Source organism: Rhineura floridana, chromosome 11, assembly GCF_030035675.1.
Source record: "Rhineura floridana isolate rRhiFlo1 chromosome 11, rRhiFlo1.hap2, whole genome shotgun sequence".
Classification (NCBI taxonomy): Eukaryota; Metazoa; Chordata; class Lepidosauria; order Squamata; family Rhineuridae; genus Rhineura; species Rhineura floridana.
The window spans coordinates 43,512,454-43,532,789 of record NC_084490.1 but is presented as its reverse complement, the minus strand read 5'-3'; the positions used below and the strand labels follow the sequence as shown (position 1 = coordinate 43,532,789).

The 20,336-nt window shown below is 43.7% G+C and overlaps 1 protein-coding gene across 1 annotated transcript in view; it reads right to left on the bottom strand.

Moving 5' to 3' along the window:
• Positions 1 to 12,610: 12,610 nt before the first annotated feature.
• The window catches only part of B4GALNT2 (beta-1,4-N-acetyl-galactosaminyltransferase 2 (SID blood group)), a 32,545-nt gene continuing 24,819 nt past the window's right edge, over positions 12,611 to 20,336 (bottom strand). The window contains exons 8-11 of the mRNA XM_061592107.1: positions 19,693 to 19,880; positions 17,083 to 17,223; positions 14,787 to 15,006; positions 12,611 to 12,822 (exon numbers count right to left, since the gene is read on the bottom strand). Of these exons, the coding sequence (XP_061448091.1) occupies positions 12,611 to 12,822; positions 14,787 to 15,006; positions 17,083 to 17,223; positions 19,693 to 19,880 (761 nt within the window). The remainder of the gene's footprint in view (positions 12,823 to 14,786; positions 15,007 to 17,082; positions 17,224 to 19,692; positions 19,881 to 20,336) is intronic.

Genomic DNA, 20,336 nt, shown 5'->3' with positions numbered 1-20,336 from the left:
GATTTAAGTTTAAAAGGGGGGGGGAGGCAGGAATCTGGGATGCCATGCAAAAGACTGAGCGGAGGGGCCCCTAGGCCACCCCCTAACAATACCCCTACATCTGTTGTTGTTTTCCCTGCTAAAAGTGGGGGGCAGGAGGGAATCAGTTTCCTTCTTTTAAAAATCTCTGACTTCTCTGCTTTTAATACAGACTTGCATAGAACAGTTTTTTATTATTATTATTATTATTATTATTATTCAGACGTCAGCCATGGCAAATAAGGTGTGTTTTTTCCCAACAGCAAGCAATTTTTGGTATTTGTTTCACATTGCATTCTTAAAGGGGGGGGCACACTTCCTCTCCCCTGGTACTCTTACAGTCCAATTATTGCTGTGCGCTATTTTAAAATTTTGAGACGAATGCATAAATGTTTGCTCAGGGTGGGGGTAGGAGCATCTAGCATTTTCCAAATAAGCATAAAATTAACCATAAGAGGCAGACAGCTTTAGTATTCTGGCTTCAGCATTCAAATAATTAGCGTTGCAGGAATCCTGTTAACTTCCACGGGAATTTCACAGGCAGTGATTGGAAGAAGAGAGCTTCTGAGCTGATGGAAGGATCCATCTGTTTTTAAGATCTTATTTAGCTATCAAATGTAGACAATTATTAGATACTGCAGTGAGAGAGTGCTGAACAAAGTGGATAAAAAGTTGTTGGGTTTGCTTTCAACATATTTTTTTAAAGCATAGTCATTGGAGTTTGTTCATACCATGCCTTGCCACTGAAGCATGGCATTTTTGCCACCAAATTGTGAGTTTTGCACAGATGGTTGCCTTTTTAAAATTTCCACATTTATAGTTTAGATTGCCTTGAACAGTTTTGAATTCTGTATTCAGTACCATACAGCGGCCAGTTTTTCCAGCTTCTGGGAGCAGAAGTTACCTCTAATTTCCAACATCTGGGCTGTGTTGATGGCTTCAGTTGAGATTATAACTCAACACATTCAGGCTGTGGGCACACTAGTAGCTTCAAAAGCAGTAAGAATGGTTTTTCTGGCTGCATTTTGAAGCAGCTCTGCCCTCTGCTGGACACACCTCCCTTCCCCACTGCTGACTTCAGATCTTTCAGGACTGCCCACAGCAAAGTGTTTGGCCAATCACTGTCAGTGCCTGAGCCTACAGCAAAGCATTTCCATTGGCCATACCTGGAGGGGGAATGGGTTGATCTACCAATCAGTTGCAAAATCTGTCTGAAGCTGAATTTTTAAAAAAAACACATTCAAGCTGATCCGACCAGAGTTTTAGAGTAATAAGGGGCAGACTTTTACTAGCATTGTGTGCCCCTGTTTTCAGAAAAGAGAGGTGGAGATGCACTTGAACCAGCACAACAGTAAGTGTGTCTATACTCTCTGTCTTAGATCTGGGTTCTGTTTGCAATTTGGATCTGCCTCTTTCTGCCCTTCCTCCCCCAGGGCCTCAGTTGACTCCTTCCTCCTGTTGCTGCTACCACCATTTTGAATTTCAAAAATGTAGCTGAGATGGTAGTTTTTTTGGGGAGGGGGAGCTGAGGGCTTTGAGCTCCTCCACCCGTGCATACTACCATGTACATACTCCTAGCTTTACCTCAAGCAGTAACTGGTGAACAAACAGCCAGAAAAGATCTAAAAAACCTGTGTGCTTCTCTTAAATAAAAAAGTAATAACATTTGAACAAATTCCCTGAATAGAAGAGATGCTGAGATTCCCCCACGCCTTCACAATTAGGAACTGTCAGCTGTTTTCCACCCATTGTTAATGTTAACAATGGTTTAATTAGATTATATAACTGAGTAGCTTTGAAAACCACTTTTTTTGTTTCTTTTTAACCATTGTGCAGTCTGAGCAAGGCTCAGTGACAGTACACAGATCTGTAACCTGTTTGTGTGGCAAAAGTTTACTTGGCAAGCCAGTAAAAGTGACTCCAAGGGAGGGAACGAAAATTTATTTCGCTGGTTATGTTAATACCTCAGTTATCACTGTGATTTTAACCTGGACAGTTAGATGGGTTTTGTCCACCGGAAAGGTCAGCCTAATCAATTTGGATGGTATTGTTCGTTTCCATGACCATTTATGGGCTACAGAACACTCTCAATAGCTTAGAAGTATTGGGATGCCACATGAGCAGGTGTTGACTCATTCACTGCAGTTTTGACCATTGCTTTTGCACAACACGTGGCCTTTACTTACAAGTCATTCCAGAGTACAATCTGGAGGGCTTTAAGTATGCTCAAGTCCTACTAAAGTCGATAGGAAGTATGATAAGTCCCATGGATGCCAGATGGGCACGGCCAATAGCCCTTAGGACAATACAAGTGTAAACCTAAGCCAGTTTAACTGTCATGGTTTCCCCCCACCAAGTGTACCTGCGAAGTGTAGTTCTTTGAGGAGGCTAGGGATCTCTTCATGCAGAAGTTTCAGTGCCACCAGAAAACTTTGGGGAATGGGATGATGAAAATGGGTTGTATTCAACAAAGTCCTACTCAGAATAGACCCATTGAAGTTAATGAACGTAAGTTAGGTCTATTAACTTCAGTAGGCCTACTCTTGAATAGAACTAGCATGGAATACCACCTGTTTAAACCATGTTTTATGTTTGAGGTACAAACACACCCAGTGAAAGTGCATCTCTGCTTTCATCCAGCCTTGTGCAAATTAAGCTGGTATGAATATTTCAATAAATATAATAGATTGGTGATTTTTCAAGCTGTGTCATGGGGGACTTTAGGGTGCTTGTTAGGGGTTACATAGGAAGCCAGCTAATACTGAATCAGACCATTGGTCCATCTTAATCTAGCTCAGTATTGTCTACACTGACTGACAACAGCTGTCCTTGGTTTGAGGCAGGAGGCTCTCCCAGCCCTGCCTGGAAATGCCAGGAATTGAACCTAGTACTTTCCACATGCAAGGCAGATGCTCCACCACTGAGCTATGACCCCTCCCCAAAGTCTCCTCAGTGAGAGGGATCAGCAATGGGTCATGCCTGGCAAGTGCCCCATATGAACAGATTGTCCACCCTAGAATGTGCCCCAGCATCCCCTGCAATGCATTGGGGTGTGGTGGCAGACATACAGGGATGCCTTGGCAACCTCAGCCCTCTTTAGGCTTCCCATCCTTTTCACAATGGGAACACCCTTCTTGGTCCCACCCTCTTACCATGTCTCCACTGCCCTTTATGCATTGTGGAGGGAGGGAGCCTGATCTATGTGTGTAGGTTCACTGAACAATTTAAAACTGATAAGGCTACTCTATAATTTGACATTAATGGAATTTATTGGCGTGCTGGTTTGGCTTTTTCTTTCCTTCAAAGGTCTGCTACAGAGAAGGGAGGATTGGGGAATTGGAAAGACAAAAGGATTCAGGGGCATAAAAAGACATAAGGGGGTTGAGGGCAGAACAGGGAGCTGTGCAAGACAAACCACCCCATGACTGACTTCCATCCAGAGTATTTCTGGGTTGTTGTTTTTTAATCCAGTACTTAAGCAGTGTCACGAGGTCTAGAAACTTAAATATGAGAGTGTTCTTTCAGATTCTTAGTGAATATATGGGACATGCACAACCCAAACTACCATTAAAATTAGGTTTGAGTTTCCAGGTGGAGCTTTAAACACAACAGCGCAGTCAAATTGACTTTGTGCATACATTTCAGTTCTCTTAGGATCAAATCAGGCATGTCTTTAAATTTATACTAGTTTTCAGGGTCTAGGGGCCAGCTTACTTTTACATTTTAAAAAATTACACCTTCTGAAGATTTCTCAAGGAATCCCAAGCCTTAGGTTACCTAAAGGACTGGCATGTCCAAAAATCTTTGCTTAGCTTTTAGAAGTAAAATAATTAAAATCTTGGGATCTAGATCCAAAGCCACAAAGGGAAATGTTTGGAGGGATTTGATTCTCGCAGTCATAATCGTAGAGTCATTCATCTGAACTTGCTTTTGAAAGATGGGAATAAAACAAGGTCCTTCTTTCTTTCTTTTTAAAAGATGTAGGCCAGATGCAAATTTGGCTCATCAGAAAGGAGAAGACTGAAATTTAAGAGGCTCTGTCATAACTTTATTACTTGGAGGATACACAGGTGTTACTGGCTACGAAATTTACACATGCATAAACTACCTCAAACTTCACAGTAAGATACGAATTCTAGAAGAGTGTGAATGAGTGTGTGCGTGAATGAGTATTATCCACTCTGAGGCTGTTTCCCTACATGAAGAAGAATGCAAAAAAAAAGTTTGAGATCCTCCCCTGCCATATCCTCCCCTGAAGTGGGATGGCTCCCTCAAGGAAGAGTATAAGGGTAGCTTATGCAGTGGACTGGTGACTTTCCATAGCTGCATTGCAAAGTCTTATCCTTCACTTTAGTTCTGGTGCAGTGGAATCCAGTAAGCCCATCTTTCAGGGTACTTTTTAGCCAAAATGTAGCAAGGGCCAAAAATGTCATGAGCACGTCCTCTGAATTCAGCATTGAACATTTTACATTCTGAAACAAGGAAAGCCCATGTTGTGTGATTTCACAACCAAGATGTATTATTCTGAGCATCAGTGGCATTGAGCGACTGTGGCCAATATTCACCTTCCGCTTATAATTGGTCAACACTTGTGCCTCTTCTCACTGCTTTCGCCTTATCTTGTGGAAACTGACATTACTTAGCATGGATTTGTGTGGCAAAGTATATATATACGCACAGAGAGAGAGAAAATATAGAAAAATAGGAAGTTCCCTTATACCAAATAAGACCAATGGTCCATTAAGGTCAGTATTATCTACCACTCTGGCAGGCAGCAGCTCTCCAGGGTTGCAAGAAGGAGCCTTTCCCAGCCCTACCTGCAGATGCCAGGGATCAAACCTGGACTTCTTGCAGAGCAAACTTGTGCAATGTCCCTCCCCTCTCTAAGACAAGGATGAGATGCTTTTACACTCTTGTATTAAGAAGCTGTGCCTTTATTGTAGATCTCTCCTGATTCTCTAGATCAGCCTTTCCCAACCAGTGTGCCTCCAGATGTTGTTGGACCACAACTCCCATCTTTCCTGACCATTGGCAATGCTGGCTGAGGCTGATGGGAGTTGTGGTCCAACAACATCTGGAGGCACACTGGTTGGGAAAGGCTGCTCTAGATCATAATAGATCTCTCGTGAGTCACATTTTCCCCAGTTTAGATGAACTCAGTAGAATAGGGGATGAAACCTATTGGTTATGGCATCCTCTCATCCCTTTTCATTACAAGGCTCCAAATCTACTCAGTCAGTTTACTCTTAAAAATGTCATTCAAGATTCCATGGCCTGTAGGTAATTTACTATTGGCATTCCAATTCTAAGACATCCCCCCCTCCACTTAGCACTCAGCTGCCTGACACCTTTAGTCCTTCACCTCTTTAAATCCAAAGGCTGCAGGGGCATTTACCCCAACTTACATAGCTCAGTTATGACATCAGAGCAAATAACCAATTGCTGACTGATGACACTTCCAGGCCATGGGCTATAGTAATGCTAACAAACAACTCCCCTTCATTTCAAACTATTAAAGATCTTCAAGGAGCAACAAGCAGGATTCTACTACACTAAACCTGGAGATAAGGGGGAAGAAACCATTTCCCTTGATCTGTAGTTCCCCCAGAAGAACTCAGAAACATGAAAGCATTACAGAAGACAGAGCTTGAAAGTGCCTGGGGGCCAGTGTTGGTGCATCCTATTTTTCAGCCAAGGATGTAGCAAATGTCAATAGTAAGAAAGAAGGCAAGTTTTGTAAAATGTATCTTGGACGGGATATTATAAACAATCAGCTTTCAGTACAAGCATGTTGGAAGTTAATTGTAAGAACCCGCAAAGTGGTGAGAATTTTACATCACTTGCTTCTAATAGGCAAATACCATGGTAAGTTACCATTCAGTAAATGAGTATCTGTTCATGCCCCAACTTTAGTTTTTGACTATACAATCCTCTAAAAAAATTAAAAAGTTGTTCTTTCACTCCTTTAAATGTTTTTGAATCCTGCATCTTTGTTGTTGACTATAGAATCTTATTTTTAAATGTTTGACTTTTTGAAAGCCAAATGATCTCTTGATTTGCAGTTGGTGTACAGGCGAAGGAAGGGAGCAGCTTTCAGGCAAAGACTGATTTTATATGAATGGCTGTTTCAGTGCCATAGCATTTAAAACAGGAAACAAGCTAGCTGAAATCGCTGCGACTATAAACCCAGTAGCTACGGGGAGCGTGTCATAGAGAAGGTAAGATCTGCCACCCCTTGCCTGCCATATGCAGGCCAAAAAGTGGGCAGGGGGAGACGGGTTTTGGTGGAATGACTGGCTTACCCAATTTTCAGGGGGCCTGAGGTTTCTTATTTCATTGCTTGCATATGAGATAACAGCCACTCATCACAGATGTCTGATTTAAAGTATGAGCAACCATCAGATACCCTGGTGAGGAAAAGAAAACCCCACTCATTCCTTCAAACAAACCTAATGGATAATAGGCTTCTACTAATATAAGTCAGTCCCAAGAGTGGTGTAAGGGTCAAATAGAGCAGGAGAAACACCTAATACTTTTTGATTGCTGTATTCCCAGAGGCAATATAATTAAATTCTCAGCTGTGTATATAAATGGAATCCTCTCAAACTAGGACTGTTTGAAATCTAAACAGGTGCCACAATGGCAGAATATATTACACACAAATCAAGAGTGCCTACTATGTAGAGGGAAATATTTGAGGTTGTGCATGCATTACTAGTTGGCAGCATGAGTACCCCACAACACCTACAAGCACCCTTTTTACATACAGCACACCCAATGTGTAGAAATTTACATGCACCCATGAATCCCATCTGTCAGGTGAAAACTGCCAACAGCTTCAGCCAGCCGGCTAACTCTAAAAAGCAGAGACTCAGTTGGGCCACCATAAAAAAAACAACTGTTTTTAGTTTTGCTTTAAATAGCTATGCCTGAAGAAGAGTTCTGAGGAACTCAGAAGCTCACTTCTAGTCTTTAAAATGGCTATTTCTTCAGCAATAGGAATTAAAGTCATGGCCTTCTTAAATCTGACACTCTCCCTTTTGATCAGAGGCATTCCATGCATTGCAGATTAATGATGGAAGCAAAAAGACACCCACCACCAGCCGGTGTCTTGGTTTAGTTTAGATTGGGTACCACCCTCACTCCCCATCTCTCAGCCAGTGTATCAATCAGCACCCTGAAGTGCCTGTTGAGCTGCACGTCGTGTCAATCTAGGGGCGTGAGGACCATATATACATGCAGGATAATGAATATAACCATGTTTGTTTATCTACCTCTTAGCAACAATAGATTTTTAAAAAGTAAATAGGTTAGAAATTAATACAACATGCTGTGTAGTGTAGGGAGAAAAATACTTTCCCCCCCAAAGAAATATCGTTCTGCTTAAAATAAATAAATAGAAATTATGGGAGCTCTCTGCTTTTTAAAGCAGACTTGGTAAACTGTAGAGGGGGATAGGATCCAGGTACTGGCATGGCCAGCGTGCTCTAGCCTGGCCCAGTGGATGCATTACTGAGCAAGCCCACATTCAGATTCCTGCCATGGGTTCATTGGACAAGTTACTGGTCCTGATCTAAAGGATAAGGAGATCAGGAAAAAAAGCTGTGTGTGTGCTGCTGTGTACTCAAAGAAGCAGTATCAAAAGTGAGCTAGGTAGACACAGGCACAAATTGCTGAGAGGCTACACAGATTACCCTGTTGCTGGATATGGGTCTTCCCCAATCAAGCACAATGGGTATTTGCACACCCAATATAGCAGATGATCAGTCTGTGAATTCTGCAAGTAGACTGTGTTTGTTGCTGGAACAGAGAGTCTTGCCTCTCCAGCCTCAGTGCTTCCAGTCTGTAAAATGGTGGCAAAATAATCTCTTGCTACTTCACCAGGCTGTTAGAAGAACAAAGGCAAGGGAGACTGGAAAGCAGTTTGCCTGTTGAGAACACCATAGAAACAATTAATGGCTACAAGCCATTTGACAACAAAGGTGTTGGGACAACTGCTGGTGTCCCACTGAGGCTGCGTTACCCACTTCCCCTCTACAAGTTAATTAATCCTGTTTTTTAAAGTGTGTATTAGTTTGTAAGAGCCCCAACCTCAACCATTTTCTCCCCCTTTTATGACTTTGTTTTAAATGCAACATCTGATACTTGTTTCTTTTCTTTCCTAATAATCCCCATCAGAAACTCATCACCCCCATTTTCTTTCCACATTCTTAGCATAAGTGCTGACAAGTGTTGAGACAGCTATCAAACAGTGATTGATTGAATTGTGCCTTAGACCCACAAGTGCATAGTCTTTTGCAAATCTTTTCTCTTCCTCCTTTGAGGGTACTGAGCATCTACATACATATATAACAAATAACCTCAATGGATCTCAGTCAATAGTTTATCAAAATAACTTGCGCAGGATGGGGTGAGCGGGTGGGAAGAACTCATAAAAATTGTTCTGTTGGGTGAGACCAGCTTTAGGCCAGCAGTCCATTTCCAACAGTGACAGGTTAAATGGCTCTGGCCAGTTCCCAGCAGGACCTGATGACAATTTTGCCATTTCTGTTGGTTTTTTTGTTTTGTTTTTTTGCCACCAGCATCCGATACACTGTCTCTGAACATGGAGGATCAGTTTAGTTAACATGTTTGAATAGATCAATCCTCCATAGAGTTTCTCTGATCTTTCTCTAAAGCCATCTCAGGCTAGAAAAAGCAACAGCAAGAAGTTTACATCTCCCGGTTACTTTGATGGAGACGTCGTATTAAAGCTATTTTGCTACTTGGGTGTAGGTCCGGATTACCTTCTTTCAGAGTGATCAATTGTTATCTTATTTACAAATCATTTATATGCAAAAAAAGGTTGTGTGAATTTGGAATGGAATCTGTCTGCCGTACAATATTATAACGACTTTTAAAAACAATATAGTGTTTACTGTTTCTCCCTTTTATTCTAAGCCATGGAAATCATCACGAGTTCAGACCCCATCTCTGAAAGGCTGTTAACAATTGTTTCCCTCCCTTTGGTCAACTGTAATTTTGTTTTTTTTTGTTTTTGTTTTTTTAAAAAACCCTTTTCTCTCTGAGTTTCCTTTTCTAATCTCTGTTCTTTGACTTCTTGTCTTTTGCATGAGGCAGGTTAGCTGGCTCAGATCCAAAGTTGCGATTACATATGGAGGCTGGCTCCATTTTACTTCCAGCTTGGTTACTGCCACAAACTGCTTTACTCCACTGTTTCATTTTTAAAAAAAAAATAAAAGAAAAAAAATCATATTTTGATTTGTCTTCTGATTTACTGCTCGAAATGTTTTGTCTAGTGCTTTCAAGTGCAATCCTTGCAACAACCCTGTAAGGGGTGAGGGACCTCTTTCACACCTAGGACAGCATTACCTTTTGAACACATAGTCCTGTGTTGATGGGGAACTACACCCCACAAACTGCTACTACAGTGTCACTGTTTCTAGCCCAATCCAGCAGCTGGGAATGTGTGCGCCCAGAGTTAGTAATCACTTCAGGCATACCTGAAACCTGACTATACCATTAATTAGAAAAAATACTATTTAATTTAATAATAAAAAGATAACCAATGTTATTAACTCACACATTTAGCTCCATTGTATTTTTGAACATCGTTTGTTTAGATGAATGAATAGCCCCCACCCTGCCCCCCAAAGGATGGCATGCAGGGCCTCACAAACCATAAATCCACCATTACCTACAGTAAGTCTAGGTCATTGCAGGAAATCACATGGATAGCTAGACCCAGCTGCCTGGCCCTACTTGGAAGAGTACCACCACAGCCAGCAGACCAAGGCCCACTGAGAGAGGAAGGTGCCTACCAGAACCCTCAAATCTGGAACTGGCCCAGAGAGCAAGGCAGGCAGGCTGCAGGAACATTACTCCTATCTGCTCAGGGATGGGCCACAGTGCTGTCCTGGAAAAGTCTATAGCCAAGCCAGGAGCACTAAATGGGCATTGGGAATCCATGAAATGGAGCCAACGAAAGGTCAGCCAAGTACAAAGCAGCACCTGCCTGTTGTCTTTTACAAGCAGGAGTGGCTCTGTAGACAAGACACTGGTGGAAACAGCTTAGAACAATACCTGACCTGACATGAGCTGGTCCTGATCATTTATTATTATTATTAGATTAGATTTATATCCTGCCTTTCCTCCCAGTAGGAGCCCAGGGCAGCAAACAAAAAACACACTAAATCATCATCAAAACAGACTTTATATCATATATTAAAACAGAATATCCTTAAAAACTTACTAAAACAAAACATCCTTAAAAATGTTTTTTTTAAAAAGCGTATCACTATAGCCTTACAGCTGCAGAACCTTTTGCCTAGAGACTTGCCCAAAGTAGAAAGTTATACATAAAAGCACAGGAAAACTTCTTAAAAAAATGCATGTTACTGAATTTGGTGTGGGTTTTTTAAATATTACTAAATTTCTATCCCACCCTTCATCTCAAAAGGAGCCTGGGGCAGCAAACATCAAACAGATAGAACACCACAATTTAAAATAAAATAAAAAGGTATTTAAAACCATTTCAAACAATTTACAAACCATTTCAAAACATGTGGAGCATCTAGAACATTTATAAACAATCACATACCTTCATAGTTACTAATTTCAAGTTACCATGGCCAATATCTTCCAGCCATCAAACTGGAATGTTTTAAAATTTGACCTGGAAGCCAATAATGAGGGAGACAAACACACCTCACTGGGGAGGGCATTCTACAAATGGGGAGCCACCACACAGAAGGCCCTGTCACAGGTCACTACCAACTGGTCAGCAGCCAGAGGTGCTGTGGTGCTGACCACAGGGCCTGAGATAGTTGATACTTTGGGAGTTGCTCCTTTAGGTACTTGGGTCCCAAGCATTTAGGGCTTTGTGTGGTAGCACATCTCCGGTAAAAGGGGTCGAGGTCCACTCAGCCTTCCATCCATCCGTGGTCGGTAAAATGAGTACCCGGCATATGCTGGGGGGTAAAGAAAGACCAGAGAAGGAACTGGCAATCCCACCCCATATATACGGTCTGCCTACTAAATGTCGTAAGATGTCACCCTAAGAGTTGGAAACGACTCACACTATAAGTGCGGGGACACCTTTACCTTTTTTATGGTAGCACTAATACCTTGAATTGGGCTTATAAGCTTACTGGCAGCAAGTGCAGAGCTTTCAGGAACAGTGACACATGGTCCCATTGGGCTGCCCCACTTACTAATAGCACACTCTGCACTAGGTGCAGCCTCTGGAGAGTCTTCATGGACAGCTCCATATACAGCACATTGCAGTAGTCTTAAGTGGGAGGTCTCTAGAGCATGGACAACTGAGGCTAGGCTATCCTGATCCAAGAATGCTTGTAAGTGGTGAACCAGCCTAAGCTGGGCAGAACATTTCTGACCAAAGGCCACCTGACACTGCAGTGACAAGTTGAATCCAGGAGTGCTCCCAGACTATAAAACTGTCCCTTCAAGGACAGTGCAACCCCTCCCAGGCAAGGCTATACACCCAATACAAGGACATAGGTACCACTGACCCACAGCACCTCCATCTTTCCAGGATTCAGCCTCAGTTTATTGGCAACCATCCAGCCCTTCACTGCTTCCAGACACCGATCCAACTCTTTCACAACCTCTCCCAATTCAGAAGGAATGGAGAGAGAGAGCTGTGTGTCATTAGCATATTGACAACACTGTGCTCCAAATCCCCAGACAACGGCTCCCAGTGGTTGCTGCTGTATTGTTTTTACATTGCATTATTGTATTTATTGTATTCTGTTTTAATTGTTATATGTACGTCGCCTAGAGTGGCCAACGGCCAGATAGGCGACACATAAATTAAATTTTTTTATTATTATTATTATAGACGTTGAATAGCATAGGAAACAGAATGGACCCTCATGAGACTCCAGAACTCAAAAGCCTTGGCGCTGAACAAAAGCCTCAGTGCTAGTTTCTGGTGATGACCCTGCAGGTAGAAGTGGAGCCACTGTAATACAGTGGCTCCAACTCCAATCCCTCTGAGTCTTTCCGGAAGGACACCATACTCAATGGTGTCAAAAGCTGCTGAGAGATCAAGGCAAACCAACAGAGTTGCCATCTTCCTGTCTCTTGAGACAGGATACCAAGACTGTTTTCAGTGCTAAACTTAATCCTGAAGCCAGATTGAAATGGTTCTAGATAATCTGCTTTCTCCAGACATGCCTGCAGCTGGCCAGCCACGACCTCTCAAATCACCTTGCCCAAGAAAGGCACATTAGATAAAAGCTTTCTTGAAACCAGGGAGGGCCTCTTCAAGAAGTGCCTTACCACTGCCTTTCTTCAATGCAGTAGGCATAACTCCTATAATGAGCTGTTTAAAAAATAAAATGAATGGCACTTCAGATATCCATTTCATGGTAGAGTTTCTGCTGTGAGAAACCCCTCAACCGGGAAGTCCCAGAAAATGCAATGTAGAGCAAGAGTTATGGTTTTCATCCTGTGGGTTCAGAACTTCTTCTTCTAGGACAAGATAATCAAAGTCTCCGAGGCGAGTCCACTGCCACTCAGAAGTGTCCTGCCTAGGGAACTTCGGATTAGTATAGTTGGAAGATGGCAGTCACCCCTGTGTGTAGCACTTCATCCTGTTCTTAAAGTAATGCAAAGCCAGTTTAAACCGGATCTGTTCCTGTGTGTTGGCCCGGAATCTACCATACGTCTTCTCAACAGCAACCTTCTCTGAGTCAGTTTCAGTGTTGCGTGGCTGGTGGCCTACGACAACATGATTACAGGAGCCCACACGTAAACTCCCCAGTCCGTCCATAAAATACTCTGAAGGGAAGATTGAAAGGGAGAGAAGTCAGTCAGTAAATTGGGGGAGGGGGGACATGTGGCCCTCCAGACATTGCTGGGTTATTGCTGGACTACAGCTCTCATCATCCCTGACCATTGGCCATGGTGCCTGGGGCTGATTGGAGTTGGAGTCCAACAACATCTGGAGGGCCACAGGTTCCTCATTCCTGCAGTAAATTGGGGGGGGGAGCACACAAAACTTTTTTTTTTTTATGTTACAGATGTCAGGTGTGGGGCAAGTGGGCCTGGTTTGGGCAAAATGACCCGATGGGTCAATTTGGGACTTGGGCCAGACCTAATAATTTGTTTTAAAATGGTTTTTAACATTGTAATAATAATAATAAGGTTCCCCACTCCTGATTTAAACCCCATCTTTTTGGCAAGCTTGTTTCTCCTGGGGAAGGCAAGAATGAACATTGTGAACTGAGCTTTCAATCTTACTTTTCACAGAACCGTAAGAGTGCAAGGGGGCCTTGCCAGGCCATCTAGCTCAGAGCTAAATCATTTTTTTTTTTTTACAATAATTTTTATTCAAATTTTCATAAAACATACAAAACAAAATCATAAAACTTTTGAATGTGAGACCTCTTTTCATATAAGGAGGAAACACATGGAGGACTAAGCAGTACTATAGCTGTACCTGCCTGCCCCTTTCAGACACCCGTGTGGGTACCAGGGCTGACACAGCTAAGTGTGGCCCCACTCGCATACGAAAATGGTTTCTGAGTTGGTGAAAGTGCCAACAAAACTAAATTTCAGTAAGGTTTTGAGTTGGCAAGCATGAACAAAATTAACATGTCATTTTCCCAGGGTGGGGTGTTGAGGTTAAGTAAAAGACACCAAGCCATAGCTGGGGGGAGGAGTTACATTCCCCCCCCCCAAGAGATCAGTTTTCTGGAATTGTTGAACCCAGAAGCAGCACAACGTTTTGAAAGAGCACCTTGGAGGCTTAGAAACAACATTTGGAACCCCACCCAGATTGAGTTGGGCTTTTTTGTGGCCTACTTGTCTTTTATACTTTAAATACTAATTGTCAGAGGTTCTCAAAAGTGGAAAGAAAGAATTGAGGGAATCACTTCCCAGCCCCCCAAACTTTTTTTCTTGCTTCCTTTTAGCATGACCACTGTAAATTCCACAGATGCACAACTGATCCAGTAGGCTTGAAGTTGCCACCTGTGAGAGCCCACTTTGGATAGGGGGCAGTTGGGAATTCAGTAGCACAGTCAATCCCAGCAGGCTGGCTTTCACCACCAATCAGCAGTGACAGCATGTCTTCATAACTGGTTCCCAATTGTCCCTTGGCAGCAGTGTCTTTCTACCTGCCCCACATCTTATGTTACAGATGTCAGGTGTGGGGCAAGTAGGCCTGGTTTGGGCAAAATGACCCAATGGGTCAATTTGGGACTTGGGCCAGACCTAATAATTTGTTTTAAAATGGTTTTTAACATTGTAATAATAATAATAAGGTTCCCCACTCCTGATTTAAACCCCATCTTTTTGGCAAGCTTGTTTCTCCTGGGGAAGGCAAGAATGAACATTGTGAACTGAGCTTTCAATCTTACTTTTCACAGAACCGTAAGAGTGCAAGGGGGCCTTGCCAGGCCATCTAGCTCAGAGCTAAATCATCGGCAACAGATGGCTGTTCAGTCTCTGAAGTCCTTTGAGCAGGCTGGCTTGCTAACATTTTCTTGTCCGGGTGATCATCGCCACCACAAGATCAAGAACCACCAACTTAGGGAATTTCAGGCTTACCTTGGCCACCTCAGAAGCTAGCAGCATGGCTTTCCATACATAAAAGCCATGACGCTGAAAATGTTACCAAGATCTCCGCAGGCCATGAAAACATGCATTGCAGCTTCATATGATCTCACTTTCAACAGGTACTAAGGGACAACATTAGCACACATAAAAGACAATAATCGGTGGGGGGGGTCTGGATTTACCTGAGTGAGCCACCCTCTGCAGCTTAGGGTCAAATCCAACACGCCTGCTCTTCTCAGTATGAGCGAGGAAGAAATTGACTACCCCACTGGCGACCACACAATTGGGAAAGCCTTCTAGGCGGTGGTAGAAGCCATATCGGAGGTGTAAACAGCCGCTGTCCGCTCCTTCCTCATAGATGAGCTTAAATTTGTAGTCATTCCCACCAACGCTGCCTCCGACCTATAAGCCACATCGGCTCCAATCAGCAATATACAGCCTTCTTGCTTATCCACACTTTACCACTATATTGTTGCTGTTGAAACGTGCACACATATTCCTGTTAAAATGCAGGTGGGGAACTTGTGGCCCTTCAGATGTTGCTGGATTACAACTCCCACCATTCCTGACCATTAGTCATGTTGACTGGGTCTAATGGGAATTTGAGTCCAATAACATGTGGAGGACCACATTCCTGTTTAAAAAAACTGGGAACGGGTATAATCCTTGGTTATTAATGCGGTGTTCTAGGGAAAATGCAGTTTTATCAAGCAGGGATACTTCAAAGAAAAGGTTAATAATGACAGTCAAGGTTCACTGCAAAACACTTTGTCCATCACAATCACTCTCCCCCGGTAACGAGCAGCTGCAAAGTAAAGAAACCCGGCCATACTTCCATTGTGTGTGCATGCATACATGCATAATTCCATCATAAGAACATAACAGCTTGCTGGATCAGTCCAGTGGCCAATCTAATCCAGCATCCTGTTCTCACAGTGGCCAACTAGATGCCTTATGGGAAACCCACAAACAGAATCTGAGTGCAAGAGCCCAGTCCTCTCCTGCAGTTTCCAGCAACTAGTATTCAGAAACACTACCGCCAGCCATAGATGCAGAGCACAGCAATCATGGCTAGTAGCCACTGATAGCCTTATCTTCCATGTGTTTTGGTTGGTTGGTTGTACTGCCTTCAAGTTGATTCTGACTTTTGGCAACCCTATGAATAGGGTTTTCATAGTAAGCGGTACTCAGAGGGGGTTTACCATTGCCTTCCTCTGAGGCTGAGAGCCAGTGACTGGCCCAAGGTCACCCAGTGAGCTTCATGGCTGTGTGGGGTTTTTTCTTACCCACTTTTAAAGCCACCCAAGTTGGTGGCAATCACTGCCTCCTATAGGAGTGGATTTCATAGTTTAACTACGTGCTTTGTGAAGAGGTACTTTATTTTGCCTGCCCTGAATCTTCCAGCATTCAGCTTCATTGGATGTCCATGAATTCTAATGTTATGAAAGAGAGAGAAAAATGTTTGTCTATCCAGTTTCATCTTGGCTGGCCAGAGTCATTTTGAATCCTCTGTTCTACGCCTGGGGGTGACAAAGTAGAAGAGATCCTAGAAGGTTGAATTATGCATCCAGTATTAAATTTTATTCTTGCACATCCTTTCCTGGGTGCAAGGTTATGCCCAAACTATATGAAATGTCAAATGCTGGATCATAGTTAATGTGCCTAGGTTGGGTTACACTAATTAGCAACTACCACTTGGGGTGGTGATGGCTGGATTGGGGCTGCAGCTTGCAAGGAGGGATTTTTAACCCTTTCCTCCTACAGTAATAACAGCATCCCTTTCACAACACATAGCTTTAGGTTTATTTTTTCTATAGGTACCACAGTGTGGGGACCTATCAGAACTGCAGTCCCAATCATAAGAAGCTAGTAGTGAAGGGGGAAACAAAAAATCCCAGACATAATAAATGGGCAAAATGGATTTAACACATGTTATGGCCTTCCTTCTGATGGAATATTGTCCCATAATGTGGCAGAATTAGCTAAGTAGGGAAACAGGAATTGGATGCTTTCAACAAATATCTAAATTCAAGGACAAATATCTGCAGTGTTTAGTTTATTATTTGAAATCTTTTATTTGACTGAGCCAGGGATAGGGAACCTGTGGCCCTCCAGGGATAGCTGGGCTACAACTCCAATCATTTCCAGCCATGATGGCTCCATGTCAGTGGAATCCACGCCGAGATTTTTTCCAGGAGCTGTCCAAAGTGCTGAAACCTATAAACCATGCTGACTAGAGCTGGAGTCCCAACAATATCTAATGAGCCAGAGGTTATAATCTAAATACAGACCCCCTTGGTGCAATCGAGTCTGCTAAATGGACTCAAAAGGGACCAAATGTTGTTAGGAGCAGCCATGGGTGTCTCAGGCAGTTAAAGTATGATTTCTTCTAGGAATGCAATAAAAATTTCACATTGGCCAGAGCTAAATTGAGAGACTAGAAGAGGGCACAGCAACCCCCCCCCCCAAATTTCATACCACATCCAAGTTGCTGTTCTCCAACACATCCACTAGTTTCTCAATCTTGGTGTTGGCAGTGAACAAGAAGTCATCATCCACCCAGAGGTAATATTTGGTTGTGACTTGAGAGATGGCGAGGTTTCTCCCTGCAAACCAGCCCTGATGAAGTAAATCAGGAAGAAGCTTCAGAGAACACAGAGGCAGTGTCAGCAGTGTGATTTTGTTCAGGAGCTTTCCACAGCAATAAGCCTGTCCCCATCCTTTGCATAACCTCGGAAGCAATTAAGCCTGTCAATTAGGCACTGCATCAGAGGTTTCTAAGCAAGGCTTTGAGAATAGTTTCTCCTGGTTCCCTCCAGATGTTGCAAGGTTTTAGAACATGGTGAACTCCAGATGCTGTTGGATTCCAGCACCCCTGACCATTGGCCATGCTGGCTGGGGCTGATGGGAACTGTAGTGCAACAGCATCTGGAGTGGTTCAGGGTGGGGAAGGTGCTTTAGAAAAAAACGAGGGGCAGTGCTATAGTGGATGTGACCTGCTTAGTCTCATGGGACACACTCTTTGGTGGGGAATCAAATCAGTCACTAGCAGCCAGATCCAGTCATCTTGAAGGTATGGCAAGGGGTACCATGTTCCTCAGACCCTGTTCCTATGTTACCACTACAGTGCTGTTCCTTTCCGTGCCAACAAAGTATCACGAGAAGCTATGTAGCATTCGGAATAAATCTATGCTACGGTTCCCCCTTATTCCAGCTATAACTCTTAAGGCCCAGTTCTGGTGCAGGAGCCACAGCAACCCCATTCCTCTGTATTAGCTTCATAATACAAGAAGCCCCAAGGCACAGAGGAGCACAAGTTACATTTCTTTCCAAGGCCAGTAACAACTTAAATTTCAGAGGGTTAATGCTGGCATCGGGAGGATCTGTAGCGGAAGCTCCTCTTGCATTCTCTAGCCACTGGTCTTCTACGGGTGGGTCAGGACCAGAGCTTGGAAAAGTTACTTTTTTGAACTACAACTCCCATCAGCCCAATCCAGTGGCCATGCTGGCTGGGGCTGATGGGAGTTGTAGTTCAAAAAAGTAACTTTTCCAAGCTCTGGTCAGGACCCACTACTGGATTGCAGCCTGATCTAAGGTGGGTTGCAAAGGCAGAACTACCACTGTACAAGTACGGGGTAAAAATATTAAGAAAATCAGCCCCCAGAGTTAAAGGTGGGTCCCAGGTCTGAAAAAGTTGAAGACTACTGCTCTAGTCCAGGTGTGGGAAGCCTTTGTCCCCCTCCAGACGTTGCTGAACTACAGCTCCTATCATCCCTAGCCATGCTTGCTAGGGCTGATGAAAACTGTAGTTCCAAAACATCTGGAGGACCAAAGGGTCACCTGGTCTAGGGCTTCTCACATTGCCACTTCTCACAGGCGGGGTGGAAAGTGGTGGCACTGCCATCGCTCTCATGCCACCAGAGTAACATTTATGAATTATTATTACATTTCTATCCCACCTTTCCTCCAAGGAGCTAAAAGTGATACACATAGTTCTTCCCCTCTCCATTTTATCCTCACAACAACTCTGCGAAGTAGATAAGGCTGAGAAGCAGTGACTGGCCCAATGTCACCCAGTGAGCTTCATGGCCGAGTGGGGATTTGAACCCTCATCTTCCAGGTCATAGTCCAACACTCTAACCTTTTGCCACATTAATATGAACCAGGAAAGCTAGCTCTTTTTCCTTCAATAGCCTTAAACCATTCTCCCAGGACTATTATAGTTATTATAATTATATCCCATTGTTCTGGATAAAAATCCTTCCAAGGCAAACTTACAAATAACTTCAAAATATTTAAACAATTTTTAAAGCAATATAAAAATAAGTTACCAGGTTCTTTCCATAGGACAATAGTTAGGGGCAGGGGCCCAAAGGGTGGGTGGGTAAAGGGGGACAGCCCAGCTCAAGTAGGCTCAGGTCTTTTTTACCCAACATACTCTCTCTCCTGTTCGACCTCACAGGGCAGTTGGCAGCAGATTGCCCTGTCTGGGGATGGGCTACCCACTTTCCTTAATATTGTCTCTCCTCTCACAACAACTCTCAGCTATTTTAGGTGAGAGATAGAGAGAACACCAGAATCCTGTTCAGAGAATGATAAGCTCTGGACTCTGGGGGCTGGAAGACAAGGAACAAAGGGTACAAAAAAGGGGCATAAAAGGAGAAGTTAGGATGCACGAGGGCAAGGATGTGAAGAGTTTCACAAGAAGTGACAGAACCTCTGAGGCTTAGGACTTATGTATGCCTCTCTCAACATTAAGAGGGAGTCATCCCTGCTAGGGGACAGGCAGAAGATGTGGAAGTTCAACACACACCAGAGGTAGGGAACTTATGGTTCTCCAGATGTTGTTGGACTACAACTCACAGCAGCCCCAGCCAGCATGACCAATAGTCAGGGATTATGGAAGTTGCAGTCCAGCAACATCTGGAGGGCTACAGGTCTCCCATCCCTAGCGTACATCATGGCCTGTCAAGGTTCTCCCTGTCACCTGCCACATTGCTGTCAGAAGACCCAGGAGCGGCTAACTTTACTAGGAGCCAGAAAGTCCCTCTCATCAGCGGAAGAAGCCACTCCTGCAAGTGTCATTACCTTTGCAAAGGGCATAATGTATTGTTCAACATTAGCCTCTTGGATCATCTCTGGATGTTCACTGTCGTCTGCCACAATGACCTTCATATACGGATAATACTGTCTTATGCTCTTGATGAGGATCCGCAGTTTGTGGTAGCGCAAGAAAGTTTTTGTTGTGATGGTCACCAGATTATTGACATCATTACCTGAGGCACAAAGGAGGGGAGCTCAGGGTGAGCTTAGATGCTCAAAGAGCTATGTGGGTTTGTTTCCCTCAGCTTACTCTAGGCCAGCCTTTCCCAACCAGTGTGCCTCCAGATGTTGTTGGACCACAACTCCCATCAGCCTCAGCCAGCATTGCCAATGGCAGCTGATGGGAGTTGTGGTCAAACAACATCTGGAGGCACACCGGTTGGGAAAGGCTGCTCTAGGCAGTGGAGGCCGGTCCGTTAGGGCAAATGCAGCACTGCCCCATCAACCTCAGCCAGCTCCCACCTGCCTTCCTACTTAACAATGAGTCCAGGGGGTGACACTCCTTTCAGCTTCTTCCTCCATAGTCTACAAGCTGTTGCCCTTTTAGAACTCGACAGGGAAGAGGATGGGATAAAGCTAGAATTAAAAGGCGCCCCCTGTGGTTGGCTCTGGCTCGGCCTACTTTTTGG